General features: G+C 47.7%; 1 protein-coding gene across 2 annotated transcripts; it reads right to left on the bottom strand.

The window, feature by feature from the left end:
- Positions 1 to 272: 272 nt before the first annotated feature.
- Positions 273 to 26,630, bottom strand: POLR3G (RNA polymerase III subunit G). 2 transcript variants are annotated; one of them, XM_066601899.1, is made up of 7 exons: positions 26,514 to 26,630; positions 25,083 to 25,212; positions 9,239 to 9,307; positions 6,021 to 6,074; positions 4,820 to 4,884; positions 2,859 to 2,993; positions 273 to 399 (listed from the first exon to the last, which is right to left on the bottom strand). In XM_066601899.1, the coding sequence occupies exons 1-7, from the start codon at positions 26,628 to 26,630 to the stop codon at positions 316 to 318; spliced, it is 654 nt and encodes a 217-aa protein (XP_066457996.1). In that variant the 3' UTR covers positions 273 to 315. The 2 variants fall into 2 exon arrangements, with proteins under 2 accessions (XP_066457996.1, XP_066457997.1); XM_066601900.1 differs by lacking the exons at positions 6,021 to 6,074; positions 9,239 to 9,307.
- Positions 26,631 to 27,464: the final 834 nt, after the last annotated feature.

The raw sequence follows: 27,464 nt of genomic DNA, 5'->3' as shown, positions 1-27,464 counted from the left end.
AATATGGTGGTGGGATTCAGAGCCCCATATCACACTCCCAATGTGAAGTTAGCCCAAGTCTGTAGTGCAGCCATCAACCATGTGCACTCCCTACTCTATGGTAAAATCTGGAACACGCCAAGCATTCTGACATTAAAAAGGTGCTTCAATACATCCTTATGGTAAGTCTAAGCATTTAGTGCATTTTATTGAGCATCCCTCTGTAATATTTTGTATATATAAATGGTGGAACGAAAACTTGGCACATTTTCTTTTTAGAAAAAAACCCCCAATAATTAATGATAGAAGAGTACACACAACAGAATTGACACAGGCCTAATAAGTAGCTTCATCCATGTTGTCATCGCTGTTCCCATAATCATCTCCATCTTCAAAATAGGAGGCAATATAATCATTTTCCTATAAGGAAATAAGAATGTTGGTTTAGAAAATACAGAATTCATATGAACACAGATTTACAGCTACACAACAGAAGCCTCTTGTCTATCAAGAGAACCAAAAGCCAGAAAAATCATATTATAAGGGAATGTCCCCTGTATGTTCCCAAATGTCCTGGAAGTGCCACTTACTAAATATACAGTATAGTTACTAAGGGTTGAGCACTAATGTCCTCCTCCAACAAGAGCCACCAATTGGTTTGTACAGTCTTCTGCACTGACTGCGTGGCACTCTTGTTATGAACATGGCCGATTATGTCCATCCACAGCTTTCAGCTGAAACATAACATATGCGCAAGTTCCCCCATGTGTAAGGTTTAGAAAATAGGAGGCAAATTTTCAAAAGTGCTTAACATTGCTATACAGGTATAATGGTGAAAATGTGGCAAGATTTGGCGTAATGGGACTGAGCATGCTCACTGGACACTTGCTGGTTGGTTAATGCTCTGATATAAAAGGACAGATTTTAACTGCGTAGTGAGACGAGTGGCACAGAACTGAAGATTCAGAGCGGTGAGGGTAGGGGGAACAATGCTAACGGCAGGAAATGGGAAGAGTAATGCTTTCAACTTCAGATCAAGCAGTGAATCCATTCCAGGCAGGAGGATATCCAGTGCAAGGAACTGTAAGTGAGGTCGCCCTCTGACAAGAACTATATGTGGACATACGATGAGTTAGTGAATAATCAGCAGCATCTCTCCATTGTGCTAGGGGGAAATAGGACTGTAGAAGACCGTTTCCGTCGCACAAGCCCCTTTGGACTGAGATATTTCTTGGTGGGTGGGGGTGGGGTGAATAGAAAGATGGTTCTAGAGGCATCTGAGACAGGAAAAAGAGAAACACTTTGTTAAGCTTCATAATCTGGATTTCTATTAGCTTGTATTGGTTGTAACTGTGCTGTATTGCTGTTGTTCAAAACAGTATTACGGTGTTATATCTTACTGTAGGTACTGTCTATTAAGGTCAGAGGAAGAAAATCAAAAATTGTTTGCTCATTGCAATCCAACCTTTTACTTTTGTGTATTCTCAAATACTTTACACTATCTGCTGCATTGTATCCTGAAAAACTTACACCACCATACCCCGGAGCCAGGGGGCGTTACATAGACCTCCATCAGTGAGCACATTCATGATTGCAGCACCATGCAGTAGACTATACAAACAGGGCAGTGCTCATCACAGCCCGACATTCGCAGTGATCTAATAACTATATGCGAGTAAGTCGCCTAGAGTGCCTTAGAACTTCAAATAAAGTACTTCCACATGGATGGGGGTGAGCTGCGGTACCAGGCCCACCCACCGGTAAGGATAAGCTGCTGTGCTTGGATAAACACTAACAGGGACATGGCTATCCAGAGGGCTCCACAGACCCCCAGACTACAACTAATTAGCAGACTTCCAGCAGTTGTGCATTGATGGCCTATCTTAAGGATTAGCTATTAAGGGCCCTTTAAGACAGAACAAATTTTTGCTTAAAAAGAATATATACGTTTGATTGTACAATTGTTTATAATAACTGTTCAATGCAAACAATTTGTTTGTTATCCATTTTATGCAGACATAAAAATCATTGTTCAGTCGTTCGCAAGTTATCTGTAAAAGGTGATGGTTCAGTCATTCCCATTCTCTGGCACAGTCCCTTAAAGACCAATAATTGAGTGAACAACTGAATGATGAAAACATTTTTTTTTAAGGATTATCTGTGACAGCATCATTTTAAGGCTGAGTTCCCGCGGGATGGAAATCTCAAGGAATGTCCGCACGAGAATTCTGTGAGATTTCCACAGCAAAATCGTTGCTTCAAAACCCGGGCCATTTGGCGTCAGTTTTGAAGCAGCTTTTCAGCCTGTATTTCTTTGTGGAAATCTCTCCCTATAGAGAGAAGAGAGTCCGCAGGGGAAATGGCGACTAAAATGACATGTCAGTTTCCGCACGCCTTTTTAGCAGCGTGTGAATGAGGTTTTTGCAAATCTCATCTACTTTGCTGTTTAGTCTCAGGTTTAAAAATGTGTGTTGAATTTCCGCATGGAGGTTCGACGACAATTCCGCACCGTGTGGATTCAACCTTAAGCAAACAACTGTCACTGTTGGCTTGTTCGGACGATTTGTCGCTCCGTGTAAGAGGACCTTAAGGTGGAAGGTCCCATTAGGCTCCATTCACACAGGGCAGTTACAATTTAAAAAAAAACACACCAAAAAGTGCATTTGCAAAACTGCATGTTTTTTGCAATATTTTACTAAAAACATAGTAAACATACACATGGTTTCACCAAGGCACCTTTTGATGTGGTTCTTATTGCAACAGAACTGCCCGGTATAAATGGAGCCTTAAAGAAACATATAGAGTTACTCACTGGTAGAGGAAAGTCCAGAAGTGACCAGAAGGGCATTGTATAAAATATCCGCATATTAAGAAATTACCTCCTCATTTTCTTCATTGTCCACATCAACTTCAGCTTCCTCCTCCTCATCATCCTCCTCTCCTTTCTTCTTCTTCTTCTTCTCCTCCTCGTTTTCTTCATCAGATTTTTCACCATCACCTTTTTTCTCTAGTTCCTGTTCTCAATGAGAGAATATTTAGTGGTCAGCAAGAGGTTAAGTTCCAATAAAAAGGAGAGATACAAAACAGAGTAAAAGTCCTTTTACATTCAACAATTGCCCCAATGACTAGGGCGGATCAGTAAGTTGGCACCCACCCGCCTGGCCTTCATATAGACTCCATAAGAATATCATTGTGAACAGCACATCCAGTGTACATGGGGAATGCCGTATAAAAGATACGATGAGACATCCAGGGATTGCTCGTGCACTGGGTAATTTGGGAAATGTTTTGGTGGGCCAATTTCTGGGCAACCTAATGTTTTGGCGAACCTTTATGTCAGATAATTGGCCTGTGTAAAAGGCCCTTAAACTGCCAGACTAATATCTTATGTGCTTTTTGTGAGCAACTTTTAAAGTGCTCTCCTTAGAATAATATATCCCTCCAGATGTCCCCAGATTTAGGCCGCTTCCACACGGCCGTCAAAAATCGTGCAAGATTTGTGCGTTGCGAAACACACGAATATGAACCCCATTCTTTTTAATGGAGTCGTATACATGGAAAAAAAATTTTCTTTTTAATGGGACAGGAAACTCATTGCACGCCACACGTGAGTCTAATGCAAGGGTTCCCGGAGGATCGCTACATTACCCAGAGTGTTATGAGGAATTTTTTTTTCTAAACAAGAAAAACACTTTGCATCTGCAATTAAAGCGCACATTGGCAAGTATGATACCAGGCAGAGTCTCACAGACAGAGATCACGCTCGCCCGTGTGTACTGTAGGTAGCCTTAGTAGGTATGTCACACTGAAAAGTTTCTAATCTTTAACTCATTCTTACACAATCACATACGCAAAAGCGAGTCTCTACACAATACCACAAGCACGGAAACTGCGCCGAGCAATTAGCAATAAGCGTTGGCTGTAATATACAGGCGACATCCGCTGCAATGTCAGAAATCAGACATAACCCTCACCTTGGCAGTTTTACCCCTTGAATGCTGCAGTCAATTGCAACCAGGACCACAATCTTAGACTAATCTCTATATCTATCCATCCATCCATCCATCTAGAGCGAAAGCGCTGACTGACTTCACTCAAGCTTCTCAGTTTCGTACAAACGTGGAATTTGGCACGCCCATTCTTTAGGTACAAGGAAAAGTAAAAAGGCCACAACTTGATTATTCAATTCTAAGCGTGAAAAAAATCCATGATACATGACAGTTATTTTCTCAGAAACCATAACGCCTAGCAAAAGTATTTGTATACCGAGGAGAACCTACCTCACCGCTGTGTGCATATACCGAGGAGAACCTACCTCACTGCTGTGTGCATATACTGAAAGGCTGTAAAGTACATAAGGAAGCGGCTATGGACTGCAGGGAGGGAACATGCATTTAAGGCTAAGAAGGGGCTGCAACCTCCAGTCTAGGGGTAAATTTGAATAAAAAGGGGCGTTACCTTTAAGGGAAAAAAGTATGGAGTGTGTGTGGGGGGGGGGGGAAATGGCAGATTCTGCAGAGGGACATCGGTACATGTAGTCTGAGGAGAATCTAACGCTCCTCTATGTGTATACATGTTTCATTCCTCGGTTCCTCTGAAGTAACCACAACTTCATTGAATCTTCCATGCGAACAGGTAAACACCTTGGGCTAAGCAGAGTGGATCAGCTAGTATTGTTACATAGGAAAGAGCGTCTCCCAAAAATGCATTGCAGCACAAAGCGTTGCATTCTAAAAGCCCTGTGTCCATAAACTGTTGGTCGGTTGTAATAATTACTAATAGCAATCTACATGTAGATCTGGACTATAATACAGATTACGTAGACGAACAATAAACTCACCTCAATTTTCTTGAGGACATCCACACCAGTGCCAGGTTTAGCCATTTTGTCCTTTTTTGGACCTGCTAATATGAGAATGGAAACAGTAATAACTCCTCCAGATGGAACCCCATCCTATATAAATGTACTAATTGTCATCAAAAGGGCAATAGTGCCAGGCAGCTGTGATGTGGTCGTATGTTAGAAAGGGAATTATTGCACCTCCTATAATTCTTCTGAACCAAATTTATGTCAATACATGGTATTCTAAGTTTCGTTACACAGAGCAGAGCGGGTCAACATCCAAAGTAGACCTTAGACCTCACGAAGAAGGCAGGACTCTGTGCATAGAGGTTGGACGGATGTACATGGAGCCCCTATGACTCTGGACTGCAAGTTCCCCGCTTGCCACAGTATAGTACTCTGCACGAAAATGTACTGCTACATTATCAGCACCCAGAAACATGGCTTCCAGGGAAGAATAGGCCTGTAATGCAGAGATGGAGCACAGCACTGGCACCAAATTAAGAGACATATAGAGGTACAGTAGGGCCTGAGTTTCACAAAGTACTATTCAACTTGGGGGTTGTGCACACACTTTTAGGCTCAGTTATCACTGGCAGCAGAGGAATACATTCCAAAACTAGGAACCTATCCCACGTGATGGAACAAAAAAAGATTTCCTTTAAGGGGGTAAATTAATTTTTTTTCCAGTTTTCATCCATCCACTAGATGGGCGAAAACTGATAGATCAGTGGGGGACAGACTGCTGGGCTATGCTCGGCTATTTCCCTTAGCCACAATGAAGTGAATAGAGCTGCTACACGCAGGCAAAACTGATAGGTTCCTGGGTAAAGCAGCGCTGCAGAGGTGAGCGGAAGTAGGCCAAACAGGAAACCCATATTTTTGGTATTGGTGGAGCCTCCCCCAATCAGGCCCCTACCAGCGAATACGGCTTGCATGTAAGCACCCTAAAGTTCCAAAAATCCAGCATCCTTGAGACCACTGTGGTGCTTATTGCTTGACATTCCCAATTAGGTAGACAAAAAGGGGATAAAGCATTATCCATGACCCAGAGCACATTGTTTTCTAATACGATGTAATACTGAACTTCTCCTGCAAGCTTGAGAAATCTGAGTCTAGCAGGTCTACCCCTAACAGGAAACTTTAGACTACCTTGTATGTGTAGCACTTGCCATTTACACATACTGATTGTTTATACCTGGCTTTCTCTTCTTTTTGACAGCTTTCATTTCTCTTGGAAGTAATCGCCAATCTGTCATGACAAAAAAAACTGAATGTTTAATAAAGTCAGGCTGTATGGGGAAGCGGTCTTTTTTTCTCTAAAGTGTATATTCCTCATTTCAGAAAAGTGACAATTTTGACTTGACACATTTGCAGATATAAATTACGGTACTGCATTCTATGAAATCCCCCAATATACTGTCTGTATGTAAGAGGGTGGTTGAGATGAACCATCTGCAACTGTATTATTCCCTCCCTTAGTAAATGTCTGAACTAGACTGCAATTGCTCCAGTCATGTTGGCTGGCATTGGTTATGTAAAGTTATGCCATGCCTACATACTATAACCATTTTACTTGCTGCTGGTTACACTTGTGTAGATTTAGACACACACCTGAGTCACAGTGTTTTCTGGTCATGGGTGCAGAGTATCTATAGGGCTGCTTTATCTGCTCCTGAAATAGAATAGCAGGGTTGGAAGGGACCTCCAGGGTCATCAGGTCCAACCCCCTGCTCAGTGCAGGATTCACTAAATCATCCCAGACAGATATTTGTCCAGCCTCTGTTTGAACACTTCCATTGAAGGAGAACTCACCCCCTCCCGTGGTAAACTGTTCCACTCATTGATCACCCTCACTGTCAGAAAGCTTTTTTTAATATCTAAGTAGTGTCTCCTCCCTTTCAGCTTCAGCCCATTGCTTCTAGTCTTTCCTTCTACAAATGAGAATAGGGCTGATCGCTCTGCACTGTGACAGCCCTTCAGATATTTGTAGACAGCTATTAAAGGAGATGTCTCGAGGAAGCAGTTAATTTTTTTTTTTGCCCAGTCCCCCCCATTAAACACACATTACTAAGCCCCCCTGTAAATGACATTTCTAGCTGGTTCGTACTTACCGTTCCAGCGTTTCAGCAAGTTATAAAAGTTTCCTCAAGATGGCCGCCGGCTCTTTCCCAGTCGCTCGCTGCAGCCCGACGTGCGCGCTCCCGAGACGCCGCCAGCTGTGTCTCCATGGCAACCGGACGCATCGCAGCCGCCGACCAGACGCCCCGCAGCCGCCGACCAGACAGCAGGTAACCGGCGCTAGCCCCCGGCTCCCCAGCGCTAGTTCCCCCGGCGCAGCGACAGCCTCCCCCATCGCAGCGACAGCCCCCCCGGCCTAGCGCTAGCTCCCCCGGCCTAGCGACAGCCCCCCCGGCCTAGCGACAGCCCCCCCCATCGCAGCGACAGCCCCCCCGGCCTAGCGCTAGCTCCCCCGGCGCAGCGGCAGCCCCCCCGGCCTAGCGACAGCCCCCCCGGCGCAGCCCGGCGCAGCGGCAGCCCCCCCCGGCGCAGCGGCAGCCCCCCCCCCGACCCATCACTTACCTGGGAGGCTTCTCGGGGCTGCTGGGCTGGTCTTCTCCGCTGGGCAGCTCCAGTTTCTGCACCTTCCTCTAACAGAGGATGGTGCAGAATGGCCGCTTCAGCGCGCTCCCGAGCAGTGACAGCTCGTCTGCGCATGCGCAGAAGAGCTGTAGCGGGGAGCACACTGAAGCGGCTCGTGCTGAATGGAGAAGACCGGACTGCGCAAGCGCGTCTAAAAAAGCAAGCTGCCGGCGAATTTAGACGGAACCATGGAGACGAGGACGCTAGCAACGGAGCAGGTAAGTGGAATAACTTCTGTATGGCTCATATTTAATGCACAATGTACATTACAAAGTGCATTAATATGGCCATACGGAAGTGTATAACCCCACTTGGTTTCGCGAGACCACCCCTTTAAGTCCCCTCTCAGCCTTCTTTTTTGCAAGCTAAACATTCCCAGATCCTTTAACCGTTCCTCATAGGACATGATTTGCAGACAGTTCACCTTCTTATTATCTCTTCTCTGAACTTACTACAGTTTTTCAATGCCTTTTTTATGTTGGGGTGCACAGAACTGGACAGCATTCCAGAGAGGTTTGACCGAGGAAGAGTAGAGGGGGGGGGTGGGGGTGGGGGGGTGGGGGTGGGGGGGGGACAATTACTTCACATAGTTTAGATTCTATGCTTTTTTTAATAGATCCCAGAATTGTGTTCACCTCTTTTGCTACTGCATCACACTGTTGACTCATATTCAGCCTATGATCTATTATTACACGCAAGCCTTTTTCACATGTGCTGCTTAGACCAATTCCTCCCATTCTCTATGTGCCTTTTTCATTTTTCTTGCCCAAATGTAGGACCTTGCATTTCTCCTTGTTAAATACCATTCTGTTAGTCGCCGCCCACTGTTCAAGCTTTTCTAGATATTTTTTAATCCTCTCTTCTCTGGTGTTAGCCATTCCTTCAAGCTTTGTGTTGATGGCCAATTTGAAAGTCAAGTGGTTCAGCCGTTACATCTGATACTTCCTTTAATACCCTGGGATGTAATTCATCTGGGCATGGAGACTTGAATTAATTCCCCTTACCATCTCTCTGCTTATAGAGAATGGCCTGCATTCCTTCAGCAGATATTAAATAAAAGTTCAGCCTTTTCAACATCATGCTTAATCAGATAGGTCGCCGAGCTCAGTTATTGGCTGCAGAAACTGTGACGCCCCATAAACAGGCTAGGGCAACCTGTAAACATGACGTCAGATGGGAGATCCGGGGCAGTGGTGGGGGATACAGCTGGAGCCAGGAGAGGTGAGTATATGCCAGTTTATTAGGTTAGTGGACAAGCCCTTTAAGTTTACTGCTACATGCATGCCTCTTCACTGCACCATCCCCAAGTAGGGTTCCATGTTATAGTCAAGGGCTACACAAGGATCTGATCACATTACAGTATCTCTTAGGCTGCTTTCAGAAGGGCTTATTTTAACTCCATATTTGGTCTGTCTTTTGTGGAGTGCAATATGGAGCTAATGTAAGTCTATGTATCTATTCACATGGCTGTATTTTTCATGGCCAAATTTTAAAAACGCAGCATCAGCAATTTTTGCCTCTGTATGTGCATTTATTTAATGTAACCCCAACAATCTCTTACCACGAGTCATATCACATATAGTGTATAAGTGAAATCTATGTCATGATATATATTGAAATCTGCATTCAAAAGCTATGGCTCCCATTGTGATTTTCTGAATTTTATCCTAAAACCTGAACTCAATGCAGCCTGCTCTTCCTAGACAAACCATAGAACATGATCAATTCAATTCTTGAAGGGGTCTTTGATGTTAATTCCTAATCCAGCATTACCTGGTGTCCAGACTTCAGTGCGTTTCTTCTCTGCTTCCTGCAGATATTTTATACTGTATCGTTCAATGCCTGAAACGCAAGTTAACATGTTTGTACGAGTCAAAGACTATATTCAGTGGACGCCAAGAATTTTATGCAGGAAAGATCCTAAGTGACAAGGACTGTAGTGAACTTTGACCCAGTCTGATCATCTCTCTCTTGAGGGAGATGTAATCGAAGCTGGTGAACATGAGATATGGGAGCGGCGTCCAGCACTTTCATTCCATGCTAAAAAGTTCACAGTAACTCGCACTCTCATATTCATTCCTCCAATGTCACCAAGTTTGCTACTAGAGATGAGCGAACGTACTCGTCCGAGCTTGATACTCGTTCGAGTATTAGCGTGTTCAAGATGCTCGTTACTAGAGGCGAGCACCACGCGATGTTCGAGTTACTTTCACTTTCATCTCTGAGACGTTAGCGCGCTTTTCTGGCCAATAGAAAGACAGGGAAGACATTACAACTTCCCCCTGCAACGTTCAAGCCCTATACTACCGCCCTGCAGTGAGTGGCTGGCGAGATCAGGTGTCACCCGAGTATATAAATCGTCCCCTCCCGCGGCTCGCCACAGATGCATTCTGACAGAGATCAGGGAAAGTGCTGCTGATGCCAGAGCTGCTATAGGGAGAGCGTTAGGAGTGATTTTAGGCTTCAATAACCCCAACGGTCCTTCTTAGGGCCACATCTGACCGTGTGCAGTACTGTTGAGGCTGCTTTTTGCAGTGTTGCACATTTTTTTTTTTTTTTTTGGTATATCGGCCGTGCAGAGCATTGCGTCCTCAGTCTGCAGTCATTGTACAGAGTATAGGGCCAGTACTGGTGAGGCAGGGAAAGAGATATTCAGGCTATATAGGCAGTGGGCTTTTTCCAAAAAATTGGGGAAAAAAAAATACTATATTTGGGCTGCCTGTGACAGTCTTCAGTTTACTGCGTGTCTGCTGGGGGTAGTAGTCCTAATTAATACGCAGCTAAGCGTTACAGCAGGCTTGCGCAAAATTGTTTCCTGGATCTGCTGTCTCTGTTACATCAGCGCCGTCATCCCGCCAGAGGGAAACAGTATACATAATATTATACGCTGCCTACAGTATCTATCTGCTGGGCATAGTAGTCCTAATTAATACACAGCTAAGCGTTACAGCAGGCTGGCGCAAAATTGCTTCCTGGATCTGCTGTCTGTTACATCAGCGCCGTCATCCTGCCAGAGGGAAACAGTATACATAATATTATATGCTGCCTACAGTATCTATCTGCTGGGGGTAGTAGTCCTAATTAATACGCAGCTAAGCGTTACAGCAGGCTAGCGCAAAATTGTTTCCTGGATCTGCTGTGCGCTCCGTAAGCGAAGTCAGCCTCCAACCACAGGCCAATAAGCGGCACATTTAATTACAGCGTTCTGTTTCTGCACTACTGGTAATACAGCATGCTGAGGGGTAGGGGTAGGCCTAGAGGACGTAGAGGCCCAAGTCAGGGTGTGGGCACAGGCCGAGCTCCTGATCCAGGTGTATCGCAGCCGACTGCTGCGGGATCAGGAGAGAGGCACGTTTCTGGCGTCCCCACATTCATCTCACAATTAATGGGTCCACGCGGTAGACCTTTATTAGAAAATGAGCAGGTCCTGTCGTGGATGGCAGAAAGTGCCTCCAGCAATCTATCGACCACCCAGAATTCTGCGCCGTCCACTGCTGCAACTCTGAATCCTCTGGCTGCTGCTCCTCCTTCCTCCCAGCCTCCTCACTCCATTACAATGACACATTCTGAGGAGCAGGCAGACTCCCACGAACTGTTCTCGGGCCCCTGCCCAGAATGGGCAGCAATGGTTCCGAATCCTCTCCCACTGGAGGAGTTTGTCGTGACCGATGCCCAACCTTTGGAAAGTTCCCGGGGTCCGGGGGATGAGGCTGGGGACTTCCGCCAACTGTCTCAAGAGCTTTCAGTGGGTGAGGAGGACGATGACGATGAGACACAGTTGTCTATCACTCAGGTAGTAGTAATTGGAGTAAGTCCGAGGGAGGAGCGCACAGAGGATTCGGAGGAAGAGCAGCAGGACGATGAGGTGACTGACCCCTCCTGGTTTGCTACGCCTACTGAGGACAGGTCTTCAGAGGGGGAGGCAAGTGCAGCAGCAGGGCAGGTTGGAAGAGGCAGTGCGGTGGCCAGGGGTAAAGGCAGGGCCAGACCGAATAATCCACCAACTGTTTCCCAAAGCGCCCCCTCATGCCATGCCACCCTGCAGAGGCCGAGGTGCTCAAAGGTCTGGCAGTTTTTCACTGAGAGTGCAGACGACCGACGAACAGTGGTGTGCAACCTTTGTTGCGCCAAGATCAGCCGGGGAGCCACCACCACCAGCCTCACCACCACCAGCATGCGCAGACATATGATGGCCAAGCACCCCACAAGGTGGGACGAAGGCCGTTCACCGCCTCCGGTTTGCACCGCTGCCTCTCCCCCTGTGCCCCAACCTGCCACTGAGATCCAACCCCCCCTCTGAGGACACAGGCACTACCGTCTCCTGGCCTGCGCCCACACCCTCACCTCCGCTGTGCTCGGCCCCATCCACCAATGTCTCTCAGCGCACCGTCCAGCCGTCGCTAGCGCAAGTGTTAGAGCGCAAGCGCAAGTGTTAGAGAGCAAGCGCAAGTACGCCGCCACGCACCCGCACGCTCAAGCGTTAAACGTGCACATAGCCAAATTTATCAGCTTGGAGATGCTGCCGTATAGGGTTGTGGAAACGGAGGCTTTCAAAGGTATGATGGCGGCAGCCCCGCACTACTCAGTTCCCAGTCGCCACTACTTTTCCCGATGTGCCGTCCCAGCCCTGCACGACCACGTCTCCTGCAACATTGTACGCGCCCTCACCAACACGGTTACTGGCAAGGTCCACTTAACAACGGACACGTGGACAAGCACAGGCAGGCAGGGCCACTATATCTCCCTGACGGCACATTGGGTGAATTTAGTGGAGGCTGGGACAGAGTCAGAGCCTGGGACCGCTCACGTCCTACCCACCCCCAGAATTGCGGGCCCCAGCTCGGTGGTGGTATCTGCGGCAGTGTATGCTTCCTCCACTAAACCACCCTCCTCCTCCTACGCAACCTCTGTCTCGCAATCAAGATGTGTCAGCAGCAGCACGTCGCCAGCAGTCGGTGTCGCGCGTCGTGGCAGCACAGCGGTGGGCAAGCGTCAGCAGGCCGTGCTGAAACTACTCAGCTTGGAGAGAAGAGGCACATGGCCCACGAACTGCTGCAGGGTCTGACAGAGCAGACCGACCGCTGGCTTGCGCCGCTGAGCCTCCAACCGGGCATGGTCGTGTGTGACAACGGCCGTAACCTGGTGGCGGCTCTGCAGCTCGGCAGCCTCACGCACGTGCCATGCCTGGCCCACGTCTTTAATTTGGTGGTTCAGCGCTTTCTGAAAAGCTACCCACGCTTCTCAGACCTGCTCGGAAAGGTGCGCCGTCTCTGCAAGTCCCACACGGACGCTGCCGCCCTGCAACATCGGTTTCATCTGCCAGTGCACCGACTGCTGTGCGTCGTGCCCACACAGTGGAACTCTACGCTCCACATGTTGGCCAGGCTCTATGAGCAGCGTAGAGCTATAGTGGAATACCAACTCCAACATGGGTGGCGCAGTGGGAGTCAGCCTCCTCAATTCTTTACAGAAGAGTGGGCCTGGTTGGCAGACATCTGCCAGGTCCTTGGAAACTTTGAGGAGTCTACCCAGATGGTGAGCGGCGATGCTGCAATCATTAGCGTCACCATTCCTCTGCTATGCCTCTTGAGAAGTTCCCTGCAAAGCATAAAGGCAGACGCTTTGCGCTCGGAAACAGAGGCGGGCGAAGACAGTATGTCGCTGGATAGTCAGAGCACCCTCCTGTCTATATCTCAGCGCGTTGAGGAGGAGGAGGAGGAGCATGAGGAGGAGGGGGAAGAGACAGCTTGGCCCACTGCTGAGGGTACCCATGCTGCTTGCCTGTCATCCTTTCAGCGTGTATGGCCTGAGGAGGAGGAGGAGGATCCTGAAAGTAATCTTCCTAGTGAGGACAGCCATGTGTTGCGTACAGGTACCCTGGCACACATGGCTGACTTCATGTTAGGATGCCTTTCTCGTGACCCTCGCGTTACACGCATTCTGGCCACTACAGATTACTGGGTGTACACACTGCTTGACCCACGGTATAAGGAGAACCTTTCCACTCTCATACCCGAAGTGGAAAGGGGTTCGAGAGTGATGCTATACCACAGGACCCTGGTGGACAAACTGATGGTAAACTTCCCATCCGACAGCGCTAGTGGCCGAAGGCGCAGTTCCGAGGGCCAGGTAGCAGGGGAGGCGCAGAGATCAGGCAGCATGTAGAGCACAGGCAGGGGTACACTCTCTAAGGCCTTTGACAGCTTTCTGGCTCCCCAGCAAGACTGTGTCACTGCTCCCCAGTCAAGGCTGAGTCGGTGGGAGCACTGTAAAAGGATGGTGAGGGAGTACGTAGCCGATCGCACGACCGTCCTCCGTGACGCCTCTGCCCCTTACAACTACTGGGTGTTGAAGCTGAACACGTGGCCTGAACTCGCGCTGTATGCCCTGGAGGTGCTTGCTTGTCCTGCGGCTAGCATCTTGTCAGAGAGGGTGTTTAGTGCGGCTGGGGGAATCATCACAGATAAGCGTACCCGCCTGTCAACCGACAGTGCCGACAGGCTTACACTCATCAAGATGAACAAAGCCTGGATTTCCCCAGACTTCTCTTCTCCACCAGCGGACAGCAGCGATACCTAAACAATACGTAGGCTGCACCCGCGGATGGATGCATTGTTCTCTATCACCATCAAAAACGGGGACCTTTTAGCTTCATCAATCTGTGTATAATATTCCTCCTCCTCCTCCTGCTCCTCCTCCTGAAACCTCACGTAATCACGCCGAACTGGCAATTTTTCTTAGGCCCACAAGGCTCAGTCATATAATTTTTGTAAACAATTTTTATACGTTTCAATGCTCATTAAAGCGTTGAAACTTGCACCTGAACCAATTTTTATTTTAACTGGGCTGCCTCCAGACCTAGTTACCAATTAAGCCACATTAACCAAAGCGATTAATGGGTTTCACCTGCCCTCTTGGTTGGGCATGGGCAATTTTTCTGAGGTACATTAGTACTGTTGGTACACCAATTTTTGGGGGCCCTCGCCTACAGTGTAATCCAATTAATTTTTTGCCCACCTGCATTAAAGCTGACGTTATATTAGCTGTGATGGGCACTGCAATGGGATATATTTATGTACAGCCGGTGGGTTCCAGGGAGCCACCCATGCTGTCGGTCCACACGGAGTTGAAACTGCATATGTCCACTTCTAAAGAACCCCAGTCTGACTGGGGCATGCAGTGTGGGCCAAAGCCCACCTGCATTTAATCGGATGTTACCTCAGCTGTGATGGGCACTGCAATGGGATACATTTATGTACAGCCGGTGGGTTCCAGGCAGCCACCCATACTGTGGGTGCACACGGAATTCCCATTGCGGAGTTGGGGATTCCCAGTTGTACCTGCCTGTGACTATTTATAAAAAAACGCGGTCTGACTGGGGCATGCAGACACCTTGACAGAATGAATAGTGTGTGGCACATAGCAATGGGGAACCTATGCCCACGTGTGCAGCTCCTGATGGCGATGGCACAGGATTATATTTCTCATTGCTTCTATAACAGCATTGTGGGCTATCGGCCCGCCCCTTTTAAAGAGGGTCGCTGCCTAGCCGTGCCACCCCTCTGCAGTGTGTGCCTGCGGTTCCTCCTCATGGCAGACGCACTTATAAATAGACATGAGGGTGGTGTGGCATGAGGGCAGCTGAAGGCTGCGCAGGGACAATTTGGTGTGCGCTGTGGACACTGGGTCGTGCAGGGGGGGGGGGGTGATGGGCAGCATGTAACCCAGGAGAAGTGGCAGCGGAGTGTCATGCAGGCAGTGATTGTACTTTGTTGGAGGTAGTGTAGTGCTTAGCTAAGGTATGCATTGCTAATGAGGGCTTTTCAGAAGTAAAAATTGTTGGGAGGGGGGCACTCTTGCCGCTATTGTGGCTTAATAGTGGGACCTGGGAACTTGAGATGCAGCCCAACATGTAGCCCCTCGCCTACCCTATCCGTTGCTGTGTCGTTCCCATCACTTTCTTGAATTTCCCAGATTTTCACAAATGGAAACCTTAGCGAGCATCGGCGATATACAAAAATGCTCGGGTCGCCCATTGACTTCAATGGGGTTCGTTACTCGAAACGAACCCTCGAGCATCGCGAAAATTTCGTCCCGAGTAACGAGCACCCAAGCATTTTGGTGCTCGCTCATCTCTATTTGCTACATATAAAGCATATTTTCTGGTAAAATTTGCTCCAATATACACAAAATATCATTTTCTGAATTTCTTTCCAGTGTATCACCTTCTACAGCATAAACAGTTTTAATGCTGACTGCACATAGTAATCCTTGAGTTGTCCTCTTCTCATAAATACACCATCTGGGTCACCCAACTTGTAAAGACAAAATATGATACTTGTAAGCTTTTGAGAAGGGACATATAAGGCACAGAGCAAGTTTTTGTTTTTACGATAGGCCCCACCCATTCATAAAGAGCATCTTGCATTACCCACAAGTTACAGAATTTGAATCACAAATAGTGCATATGAATTCACCACATCCCAAAATTAAATACAAACCAGACTCCATGATTCATAAAGACCCAAGACATACAAATACTGAAGGATCCTTTTACATGTAGCGATTTGCTGTGGTAGATGAGCGCCAACCAATGAGATCAGTGCTCGTCTATCAGGCCTTTACAGGCTATGTGGGATGTGTGGATGGGCACTGGGGACAAGCTTGGTCACATCTTTATATTCTGGAAGAGAGTGGCAGAAGGATGGTACAATCAGGGGCATCTTCAGAACGAGACCCAACTCTTGTAGGGTCACCATTATTCCCCAATCCATGTATAAGGGAGCTAGTGTCAGCAATACTTTATGGCCCTATCCTGGCCACACTGGTTCGCTAGAAGTCCCTATTTTTTTAAATTAGGCCCAGGGGGCTGCAGTAGCCCGAGGTTGCTAGGAGAATCTCTTTGAGGGGAAACTCTTTTAAGGCCTAGTGCCCACAGTCGTGACAGGCTCCGCAAGCGGAATTCCGCAGCGGAGTCCTTCACGGCACCCCCCCCCCCCCCCCAGAGACCCCATACTCATCTCCGGATCGGTTGCCCGATGTCCCACATCCAGTGCCGTACAGCGCATGACGCGCCGGCAGTGTCATGTGACACGCCGGCAGCATCATATGACACACCCACAGCGTCACATGACATGACGGCTGCATCACATGACAGCGGAAGATAGCGTGATTGACGGCTTCCATTGACTGCAATAGAAGCCGTCCACGCGTACGCCCGCGGCAAATGGAATATGCCGCGGGTGATTCAACGGGTTGGAATTCCGCACCATGAGCATTGCGCTATTAGGTTCAATAGAACCTAACAGCTGCGGGGCAACGCCGCGGATTTCCACCACGTGATATGCGGCGGAAATCCGCCCGTGGGAATTAGGCCTAAACTTTTAGACTCCATAACCAATGCTGCAGAACTTTTATTAAAACAACATAACTGTAGCGAACTGTAACAAATATCGGCCCAGAGTTCAACAATAGATGGTTCATGTGATAGTTTGTCCCCATAGAGAAGCATCACTGTCAGCTACTACACAGAAGATGCAATCAGCCGATGAACAAGCAAATTGTGTGCCGCTTCACATGAGCTGACAATCAGGTATAGGAATTAGAGATGAGCCAACGTACTCGTCCAAGCTTGATACTCGTTCGAGTATTAGCGTGTTTGAGATGCTTGTTACGAGTACCACGCGATGTTCGAGTTACTTTCACTTTCATCTCTGAGACGTTAGCACGCTTTTCTGGCCAATAGAAAGACAGTGCAGGCATTACAACTTCCCCCTGCGACGTTCAAGCCCTATACCACCCCCCTGCAGTGAGTGGCTGGTGAGATCAGGTGTGGAGGCTGCTTTTTGCAGAGTTGCACGGCCGATATACTTTTTTTGTATATCGGCCGTGCAGAGCATTGCGCCCTGCAGTAATTATACATAGTCCAGGGCCAGTAGTGGTGGTGAGGCAGGGACAGAAGACATATTTATTGAATATGGGCAGTGGGCCTTTCCAAAAACATTTGGGAAAAAAAATCTATTTGGGCTGCCTGTGACTGTCCTCAGTGTACTGGGTCTGTGCTGGGGGTAGTTGTCCTAATTCATACGCAGCCAGCTAAGTGTTACAGCAGGCTTGCGCAAAATTATTTCCTGGCTCTGCTGTGCGTTCCGTAAGCGAAGTCAGCCTCAAACCACAGGCCAATAAGTGGCACATTTAATTACAGCGTTCTGTTTCTGCGCTACTGGTAATACAGCATGCTGAGGGGTAAGGGTAGGCCTAGAGGACGTGGACGCGGGCGAGGACGCGGAGGCCCAAGTCAGGGTGTGGGCACAGGCCGAGCCACTGCGGTGGCCAGGGGTAGAGGCAGGGCCAGACCGAATAATCCACCAACTGTTTCCCAAAGCGCCCCCTCTCGCGCCATGCCACCCTGCACAGGTCAAGGTGCTCTACGGTGTGGCAGTTTTTCACAGAGACGCCTGACGACCGACGAACAGTGGTGTGCAACCTTTGTCGCGCCAAGATCAGCTGGGGAGCCACCACCACCAGCATGCGCAGGCATATGATGGCCAAGCACCCCACAAGGTGGGACGATGCCCGTTCACCGCCTCCCGTTTGCACGACTGCCTCTCCCCCTGTTCCCCAACCTGCCACTGAGATCCAACCCCCCCTCTGAGGACACAGGCACTACCGTCTCCTGGCCTGCACCCGCACCCACACCCTCACCTCCGCTGTCCTCGGCCCCATCCAGCAATGTCTCTCAGCGCAGCGTCCAGACGTCGCTAGCGCTACTGTTAGAGCACAAGCGCAAGTACGCCGCCACGCACCCTCACGCTCAAGTGATAAACGTGCACATTGCCAAATTGATCAGCCTGGAGATGCTGCCGTATAGGCTTGTGGAAATGGAGGCTTTCAAAAGCATGATTGCGGCGGCGGCCCCGCGATACTCGGTTCCCAGTTGCCACTACTTTTCCCGATGTGCCGTCCCAGCCCTGCACGACCACGTCTCCCACAACATTGTACGCGCCCTCACCAACGCGGTTACTGCCAAGGTCCACTTAACGGACACGTGGACAAGCACAGGCGGGCAGGGCCACTATATCTCCCTGATGGCACATTGGGTGAATTTAGTGGAGGCTGGGACCGAGTCAGAGCCTGGGACCGCTCACGTCCTACCCACCCCCAGAATTGCGGGCCCCAGCTCGGTGCCGGTATCGGCGGCGGTGTATGCTTCCTCCACTAAACCACCCTCCTCCTCCAACGCAACCTCTGTCTCGCAATCAAGATGTGTCAGCAGCAGCACGTCGCCAGCTGTCGCGTGGCGTGGCAGCACAGCAGTGGGCAAGCGTCAGCAGGCCGTGCTGAAACTACTCAGCTTAGGAGAGAAGAGGCACACGGCCCACGAACTGCTGCAGGGTCTGACAGAGCAGACCGACTGCTGGCTTGCGCCGCTGAGCCTCCAACCGGGCATGGTCGTGTGTGACAACGGCCGAAACCTGGTGGCGGCTCTGCAGCTTGGCAGCCTCACGCGCGTGCCATGCCTGGCCCATATCTTTAATTTGGTGGTTCAGCGCTTTCTGAAAAGCTACCCACACTTGTCATACCTGCTCGGAAAGGTGCGCCGGACGCTACCACCCTGCGGACCCTGCAACATCGGTTTAATCTTCCAGTGCACCGACTGCTGTGCGACGTGCCCACACGGTGGAACTCTACGCTCCACATGTTGGCCAGGCTCTATGAGCAGCGTAGAGCTATAGTGGAATACCAACTCCAACATGGGCGGCGTAGTGGGAGTCAGCCTCCTCAATTCTTTACAGAAGAGTTAGCCTGGTTGGCAGACATCTGCCAGGTCCTTGGAAACTTTGAGGAGTCTACCCAGATGGTGAGCGGCGATGCTGCAATCATTAGCGTCACCATTCCTCTGCTATGCCTCTTGAGAAGTTCCCTGCAAAGCATAAAGGCAGACGCTTTGCGCTCGGAAACAGAGGCAGGGGAAGACAGTATGTCGCTGGATAGTCAGAGCACCCTGATGTCTATATCTCAGCGCATTGAGGAGGAGGAGGAGGGGAGGAGCATGAGGAGGAGGGGGGGGGGGGGAAGAGACAGCTTGACCCACTGCTGAGGGTACCCATGCTGCTTGCTTGCAATCCTTTCAGTGTGTATGGCCGGAGGAGGAGGAGGAGGATCCTGAAAGTGATCTTCCTAGTGAGGACAGCCATGTGTTGCATACAGGTACCCTCGCACACATGGCTGACTTCATGTTAGGATGCCTTTCTTGTGACCCTCGCGTTACACGCATTCTGGCCACTACGGATTACTGGGTGTACATACTGCTCGACCCACGGTATAAGGAGAACCTTTCCACTCTCATTCCCGAAGAGGAAAGGGGTTCGAGAATGATGCTATACCACAGGGCGCTGGTGGACAAACTGATGGTAAACTTTCCATCCGACAGCGCTAGTGGCAGAAGGCGCAGTTCCGAGGGTCAGGTAGCAGGGGAGGCGCAGAGATCATGGAGCATGTACAGCACAGGCAGGGGACCATTCTCCAAGGCCTTTGCCAGCTTTATGGCTCCCCAGCAAGACTGTGTCACCGCTCCCCAGTCAAGGCTGAGTTGGCGGGAGCACTGTAAAAGGATGGTGAGGGAGTACGTAGCCGATCGCACGACCGTCCTCGGTGACGCCTCTGCCCCCTACAACTACTGGGTGTCGAAGCTGGACACGTGGCCTGAACTCGCTCTGTATGCCCTGGAGGTGCTTGCTTGTCCTGCGGCTAGTGTCTTGTCATAGAGGGTGTTTAGTGCGGCTGGGGGAATCATCACGGATAAGCGTACCCGCCTGTCAACCGACAGTGCCGACAGGCTTACACTCATCAAGATGAACAAAGCCTGGATTTTCCCAGACTTCTCTTCTTCACCAGCGGACAGCAGCGATACCTAAGCAATACGTAGGCTGCACCCGCGGATGGAAGCATCGTTCTCTATCACCATCAAAAACGGGGACATTTTTGCTTCATCAATCTGTGTATAATATTCCTACTCCTCCTGCTCCTCCTCCTGAAACCTCACGTAATCACGCTGAACGGGCAATTTTTCTTAGGGCCACAAGGCTCAGTCATATAATTTTTGTAAACAATTTTTATACGTTTCAATGCTCATTAAAGCATTGAAACTTGCACCTGAACCAATTTTTATTGTAACTGGGCTGCCTCCAAGCCTAGTTACCAATTAAGCCACATTAACCAAAGCGATTAATGGGTTTCACCTGCCCTCTTGGTTGGGCATGGGCAATTTTTCTGAGGTACATTAGTACTGTTGGTACACCAATTTTTTGGGGCCCTCGCCTACAGTGTAATCCAATTAATTTTTTGCCCACCTGCATTACAGCTGACGTTACATCAGCTGTGCTGGGCACTGCAATGGGATATATTTATGTACCGCCGGTGGGTTCCAGGGAGCCACCCATGCTGTCGGTCCACACGGAGTTGTAACTACATGTGTCCACTTCTAAAGAACCCCAGTCTGACTGGGGCATGCAGTGTGGGCCGAAGCCCACCTGCATTAAACATGACATTACCTCAGCTGTGATGGGCAATGCAATGGGATATATTTATGTACCGCCGATGGCTTCCTGGCACCCACCCATGCCGTCGGTCCACAGGGACTTCACAATAGGGAGTTGTACCTGCCTGTGTCTATGAATTAAAAAGCCCGGTCAGGTTGGAGCATGCAGTGTGGGCCGAAGCCCACCTGTATTTAATCTGACGTTAGCTCTGCTGTCCAGGGCACTGCAATGGGATACATTTGTGTACAGCCGATGGGTTCCAGGGAGCCACCCATGCTGTGGGTGCACACGGAATTCCCATTGCGGAGTTGGGGATTCCCAGTTGTACCTGCCTGTGACTATTTATAAAAAAACGCGGTCTGACTGGGGCATGCAGACACCTTGACAGAATAAATAGTGTGTGGCACATAGGTTCCCCATTGCTATGCCCACGTGCGCAGCTCCTGATGGCGGTGGCACGGGATTATATTTCTCATTGCTTCTGTAACAGCATTGTGGGCTATCGGCCCGCCCCTTTTAAAGAGGGTCGCTGCCTAGCCGTGCCACCCCTCTGCAGTGTGTGCCTGTGGTTCCTCCTCATGGCAGACGCACTTATAAATAGACATGAGGGTGGTGTGGCATGAGGGCAGCTGAAGGCTGCGCAGGGACAATTTGGTGTGCGCTGTGGACACTGGGTCGTGCATGGGGGGGGGGGGTTGGGCAGCATGTAACCCAGGAGAAGTGGCAGTGGAGTGTCATGCAGGCAGTGATTGTGCTTTGTTGGAGGTAGTGTGGTGCTTAGCTAAGGTATGCATTGCTAATGAGGGCTTTTCAGAAGTAAAAATTGTTGGGAGGTGGGGGGGGGGGCACTCTTGCCGCTATTGTGGCTTAATAGTGGGACCTGGGAACTTGAGATGCAGCCCAACATGTAGCCCCTCGCCTACCCTATCCGTTGCTGTGTCGTTCCCATCACTTTCTTGAATTTCCCAGATTTTCACAAATGGAAACCTTAGCGAGCATCGGCGATATACAAAAATGCTCGGGTCGCCCATTGACTTCAATGGGGTTCGTTACTCGAAACGAACCCTCGAGCATCGCGGAAATTTCATCCCGAGTAACGAGCACCCGAGCACTTTGGTGCTCGCTCATGTCTAATAGGAATATTCCTATGAACGTTCATGCCCACTTTTCCAGTGTAAAAAGGCCTCATTTTTTGTTCCTGAACCTCTCTTCACTCCCAGGAGTTGGTGCAGAAGTCCTGATGCCAGGGCTAGCCCCATAATGCCGTCTGCAACAGCACCTGGGATTAAACAGGACAGCAGAAATGGTATACTTTTAGGCCTCATGTCCACGGGGAAAATCAGGCCCGCTACGGATTCTCCATGGAGAATCCGTAGCGGGTCCCTCCTGCCCCGCGGACATGAGCGCTGAAAATCAGAATAAATGAGAATAAACTCACCTCCCATCCGCTCCGTTTCTTCTCTTCGCGGCGGCGCCATCTTCTCTGCGTCGCGGCCGGATCTTCTTTCTTCGGCTCGGCGGATGCACATGATGACGTCGGTGACGTGCCCCGCGCATGCGCCGTCTCGAAGAAAAAAGATCCGGCCGCGACGGAGAGAAGATGGCGCCGCTGCGAAGAGAAGAAACGGAGCGTGTGAGTAAATTCCTATTTTAGGTCTCCCGCGGATCCGGACGGCTTCCATAGAAGCCCGCGGGAGACCCGCATGAAAATGGAGCATGGTCCAGATTTTTTCATGCTCCATTTTTTTTAAAATCCCTTTTATTGACCATCCGCGGGTATTTATCTACCCTGCGGGTGGTCAATGCATCCCTATGGGGTGCGGATCCGCGGGCAGGAGAAGAGTTAAAATCCGCTGCGGATTTTAATTCTTATTTTGCCCGTAGACATGAGCCCTTAAGGAGATGTGGTGCCCAGTCTTCTCAATTCCAGTAAAGAGAGGAGATCTCCTGAAGAACTGCAGTATATCCACCATTACAATTTCCACATGGGTTTTCATCTTGTTGGCATATACTGTACTAGCTGATATACTCTGCTTCGCCCGAGTTAATTTGGTACTGGTGTTTATCTGGTGTTCACACGGAAAATCTTCTGAAGTCGTGGTTACTTTAGAGATACCGGAAAAACATATGTTCACCATTTTGCATAGTTCTCTGCGTTACCCAGGAAACACCACGGGGAGGTAATCATGCGATGTTTCCTTTATAAAAAAATGACATCAGGAAGTGAGAGAATTAGATTCCATACATTAAATTTGGACACTAATTCTTTTGCGCATAGAATTGAATAATCGAGTTGGAACCCATTAGCTTTTCCTATTTATGACCTAATCAATGCCCGTGCCAAATTTTAAGTTTCTATGTGAGAAAATTACATTCTGTACGTAAAATTTGGATGCTAATTCTTTTGTGCATAGAATTGAATAATCGAGTTGGGACGCATTAGCTTTTCCTATTTATGATAATCAATGCGCGTGCCAAATTTCATGTTTCTATGACATTGGGAAGTGAGAGATTTAGATTATGTATGTAAAATTTCGACGCTAAATTCTTTTGCGCTAGAATTAAATAATCGAGTTGGGACCCATTAGCTTTTCCTATTTATGACATAATCAATGCTCCTGCCAAATTTCGAGTTTCTATGACACTGGAAAGTGAGAGAATTAGATTCCGTACGTAAAATTTGGACGCTAATTCTTTTGCACACAGAATTGACTAATTGAGTTGGGACCCATTAACTTTTCCTATTTATGACATATTCAATGCGCGTGCCAAATTTTAAGTTTCTATGTGAGAAAATTACATTCCGTACGTAAAATTTGGACGCTAATTCTTTTGCGCATAGAATTGAATAATTGAGTTGAGACCCATTAACTTTTCCTATTTATGACATATTCAATGCCTGTGCCAAATTTTAAGTTTCTATGACATTGGGAAGTGAGAGATTTAGATTATGTACGTTAAATTTCGACGCTAATTCTTTTGTGCTAGAATTGAATAATCGAGTTGGGACCCAATTACTTTCCTATTTTGGAGATAATCTATGCTCGTGCCAAAATTCATGTTTCTATGACATCGGGAAGTTGGAGAACTTTTGGCGAGTCAGTGAGTGCTTTCGTCTAATTATATATACACATACATACACACTAGCTGATATACCCGGCTTCGCCCGAGTTTTTTTGGTACTGGTGTTTATCTGGTGGTCACACAGAAATCTTATGAAGTCATGGTTACTTTAGAGATACCGGAAAAACATATGTTCACCATTTTGCATAGTTCTCTGCGTTACCCAGGAAACACCACGGGAGGTAACCATGCAATGTTTCCTTTATATAAAATGACATCAGGAAGTGAGAGAATTAGATTCCATACGTAAAATGTGGACGCTAATTCTTTTGCGCTTAGAATTGAACAATCGAGGTGGGACCCATTAGCTTTTCCTATTTATGACATAATCAATGCCCGTGCCAAGTTTTAGGTTTCTATGACATTGGGAAGTGAGAGATTTAGATTATGTACGTTAAATTTTAACGCCAATTCTTTTGCGCTAGAATTGAATAATCGAGTTGGGGCCCAATTACTTTTCCTATTTTGGAGATAATCTTTGCTCGTGCCAAAATTCATGTTTCTACGACATCGGGAAGTTGGAGAACTTTCGGTCGGTCGTATATATATATATCATCTTAGAGACTAGGTGGCTATAACCATCCAGAACTCACTGGGCAAAAAACACTATGCGAGTTTTATTAGCATCCACATTGGTTTTCATTCTCATTTTTTTTCCCCTGAAACTGAAGCAGGTCTCACACACACACACACACACACACATATATAATATATTATATATATATAAAATATATTATATATAAAAAATATAATATAATATAATATATATATATATATATATATATATATATATATATATATATATATATATATATATATATATATAGTGCAGGGCACATCTATAAACACCTAGCATATGATGGGGTGCAACAAACTAATTGTACAGTGACCAGGAATTAACTGCACTCTAAACATCAATGAAAGGAAATCATACAGTAATTAATGTACCATACTTGAATTTTCATTGTTGCTTGCCATGTAGTACGGCAAGTATTTCATGTTTCCTCGTAGTTCTTGTTTTAACGCCAATAAGTAGTCCTGTGCTTCACCTTCTAGTAATGGAGCCGGTTTGTATTCTATATGCTAGTACATGTAGGAGAGAATATGAAACAGAAGTTAAGCGATGCAATTCTACATAAGATATGTAAATACAAAGATCCCATTATATATAGTAAGGGTAGTTTCACAGTCAAAATGAAAGCTGCATTGTGATTGGTTGCTATAAGCAACAAAGATTTTCTTTTAGACGACCTTCACACAAGTGTGGTGCCAGGCTACTTTTACATGGCCCACTATGTAGATGGTTATGTGAGGGAGTAGAGGAGCTCGCCATCAGTTCATGAGATGTAAAATTTAGTTCTTCCAGCAATTAGCGTTCCCCTCGCCTGTTGTACGGTGGATGACTGGTTTCTCAAGGTTCGCACTGCAGTGACTCTCAGAGGGGATTTAGTAAACCATGTCCTAAGAAATATGGTGCTAGACTAGAGCGTTTTGGCCCGAGACACTATAGTGGTTGGTAGACTGACCGTACATTTAGGCTACTTGAGTGTGTAACTACGTTGTGCACGCTCACAAGCATTAATAATCTATTTAAGGGCATGGCTTAGGAGGAGTCAGGCGAGTAATGCTACAGAGACGCAGCAGATAGCGAGACAAGTAGGGGATTGCCACAGCCATCTAGGGTGTATGCCCATGTTGTGTGCGTATAAACCCTTCAGGAACCGCCAGCATGGAGCTGGGTCAGGCTGACACTGATCATCAGAAGAAGCTGGAACGGTAACTACAGAAGGTCTATGGACCTACAGGGAGGGCACAACAAGGACTTGGCTTTATTGGTAAAAGCTATCTTCTCACTCTTCCCCTGTCCCAATAGGAAACAGAATTGTAACGTTCCCTCATCTTTAACCTTTTTGAGGGCCCTTTTAGACGAGCCGATCATTTGAATGAGCGAGTGACGTCACCACTACCTTATTTGCTCTCACGCAGCCTGTGTATACAGGCAAATATTGTGTTGGCTCAGTCAAACGAGAAATTGTTCAGTCTTTCGCCTTTTGCTGTATAAGTGACAGAGGGACTGAAAGAGCGCTGTGTAAACAAACGATTAGTGAACGAGCCAACGATTGTTCATTTATGCAAGCGTAAAAATTAGGAAAGAAAAGTGTATGATCAAGGGAGAGGGACTAAGAAAAAAAAAAAAAAAAAAAGCTCGGGACCCAGTGTTCCACATACAAAAATGCTCGAGTCTCCCATTGTAGTCAATGGGGTTTGTTACTCGAGTAGAGCTTTCGAATTTTACGAAAAGCTGGACTCGAATAACGTGGACCCGAGCATTTGGGTGTTAGCTCATCTCTACACAGCATCAAAACTGCTATTGCTTCACTTACTGGGTACAAGGCTGTCGGCCCTGCTTGAGTCTCTGGAAGAGCATCACCCCTCGAAAAGCCAATTGCTTGCAGATCAAATGTAAAGTTTGCCCCTCGCCCCCTTCCTTTTCCAGCCATACCTGATAGAAAATGATAAAATCACTGACAATGATGATTAAGAGGACTACTTTTCTTATTACCATTATATATTGTATCACTATTGACTCATTTGTAACATGCAGCACATTGGCAGTGTGTATATACAAAATATATTACACCATTAGATTCCATGGGGGGTGGTGGGCGGCGAGGGAGAGTGAGAAGATGGAGATTGCAAGTATGAAACTCACATCACTGGACTCCACAGATCACCTACTTTCAGCCCATAAGCTTAACTTACAGGGTTGAAGATAGTTGAGACTTTCTTTAAAAATACGATGACTTGTCACAAAAGGTCATCACACAAGTTAAACTTTGCCAACTCAGTATTACCAGCTAGCATTCATGTACCAATACCGCGAAGGAGTGTTAACGGCAATCACAATAGCCTTTACAAACACCCCAAAGGTGCTTTTACACGTTCTTGAATTCTCTTCCCAACGTAACAAGCCCTGGTTGACATGCACATTGATCAACGGCCATTTCATTTACATGGCCAGCTGAAAGATGGCCATTATGCTAGTTTGCTCCTGTAGGCCAGCTCTATATCTGCCTATTCATTTTTATGCAAGCATTTTTTGTTCACTGGCTGATCGTTGGTCTCTTTACACGGACTGACTGTCTGGTGAACGAGCGTCCGGAGGAACATTTATTCCGGATACACATAGTGTTTGGGTGTACGCTCAACTTTTCCATTCCAGGGCTTTGTTTAAGTAACCAAAACCAGTATTCAAAAAAAAAAAAACAATCTAGTATGGTACTATTGACTCAGTAACGCAAACAGACACCAAAGGTTGAACCTTCATCTCCGTT

Source organism: Eleutherodactylus coqui, chromosome 5 (genome assembly GCF_035609145.1).
Source record: "Eleutherodactylus coqui strain aEleCoq1 chromosome 5, aEleCoq1.hap1, whole genome shotgun sequence".
NCBI lineage: Eukaryota > Metazoa > Chordata > Amphibia > Anura > Eleutherodactylidae > Eleutherodactylus > Eleutherodactylus coqui.
This window is presented reverse-complemented; position numbering and strand designations above follow the sequence as displayed.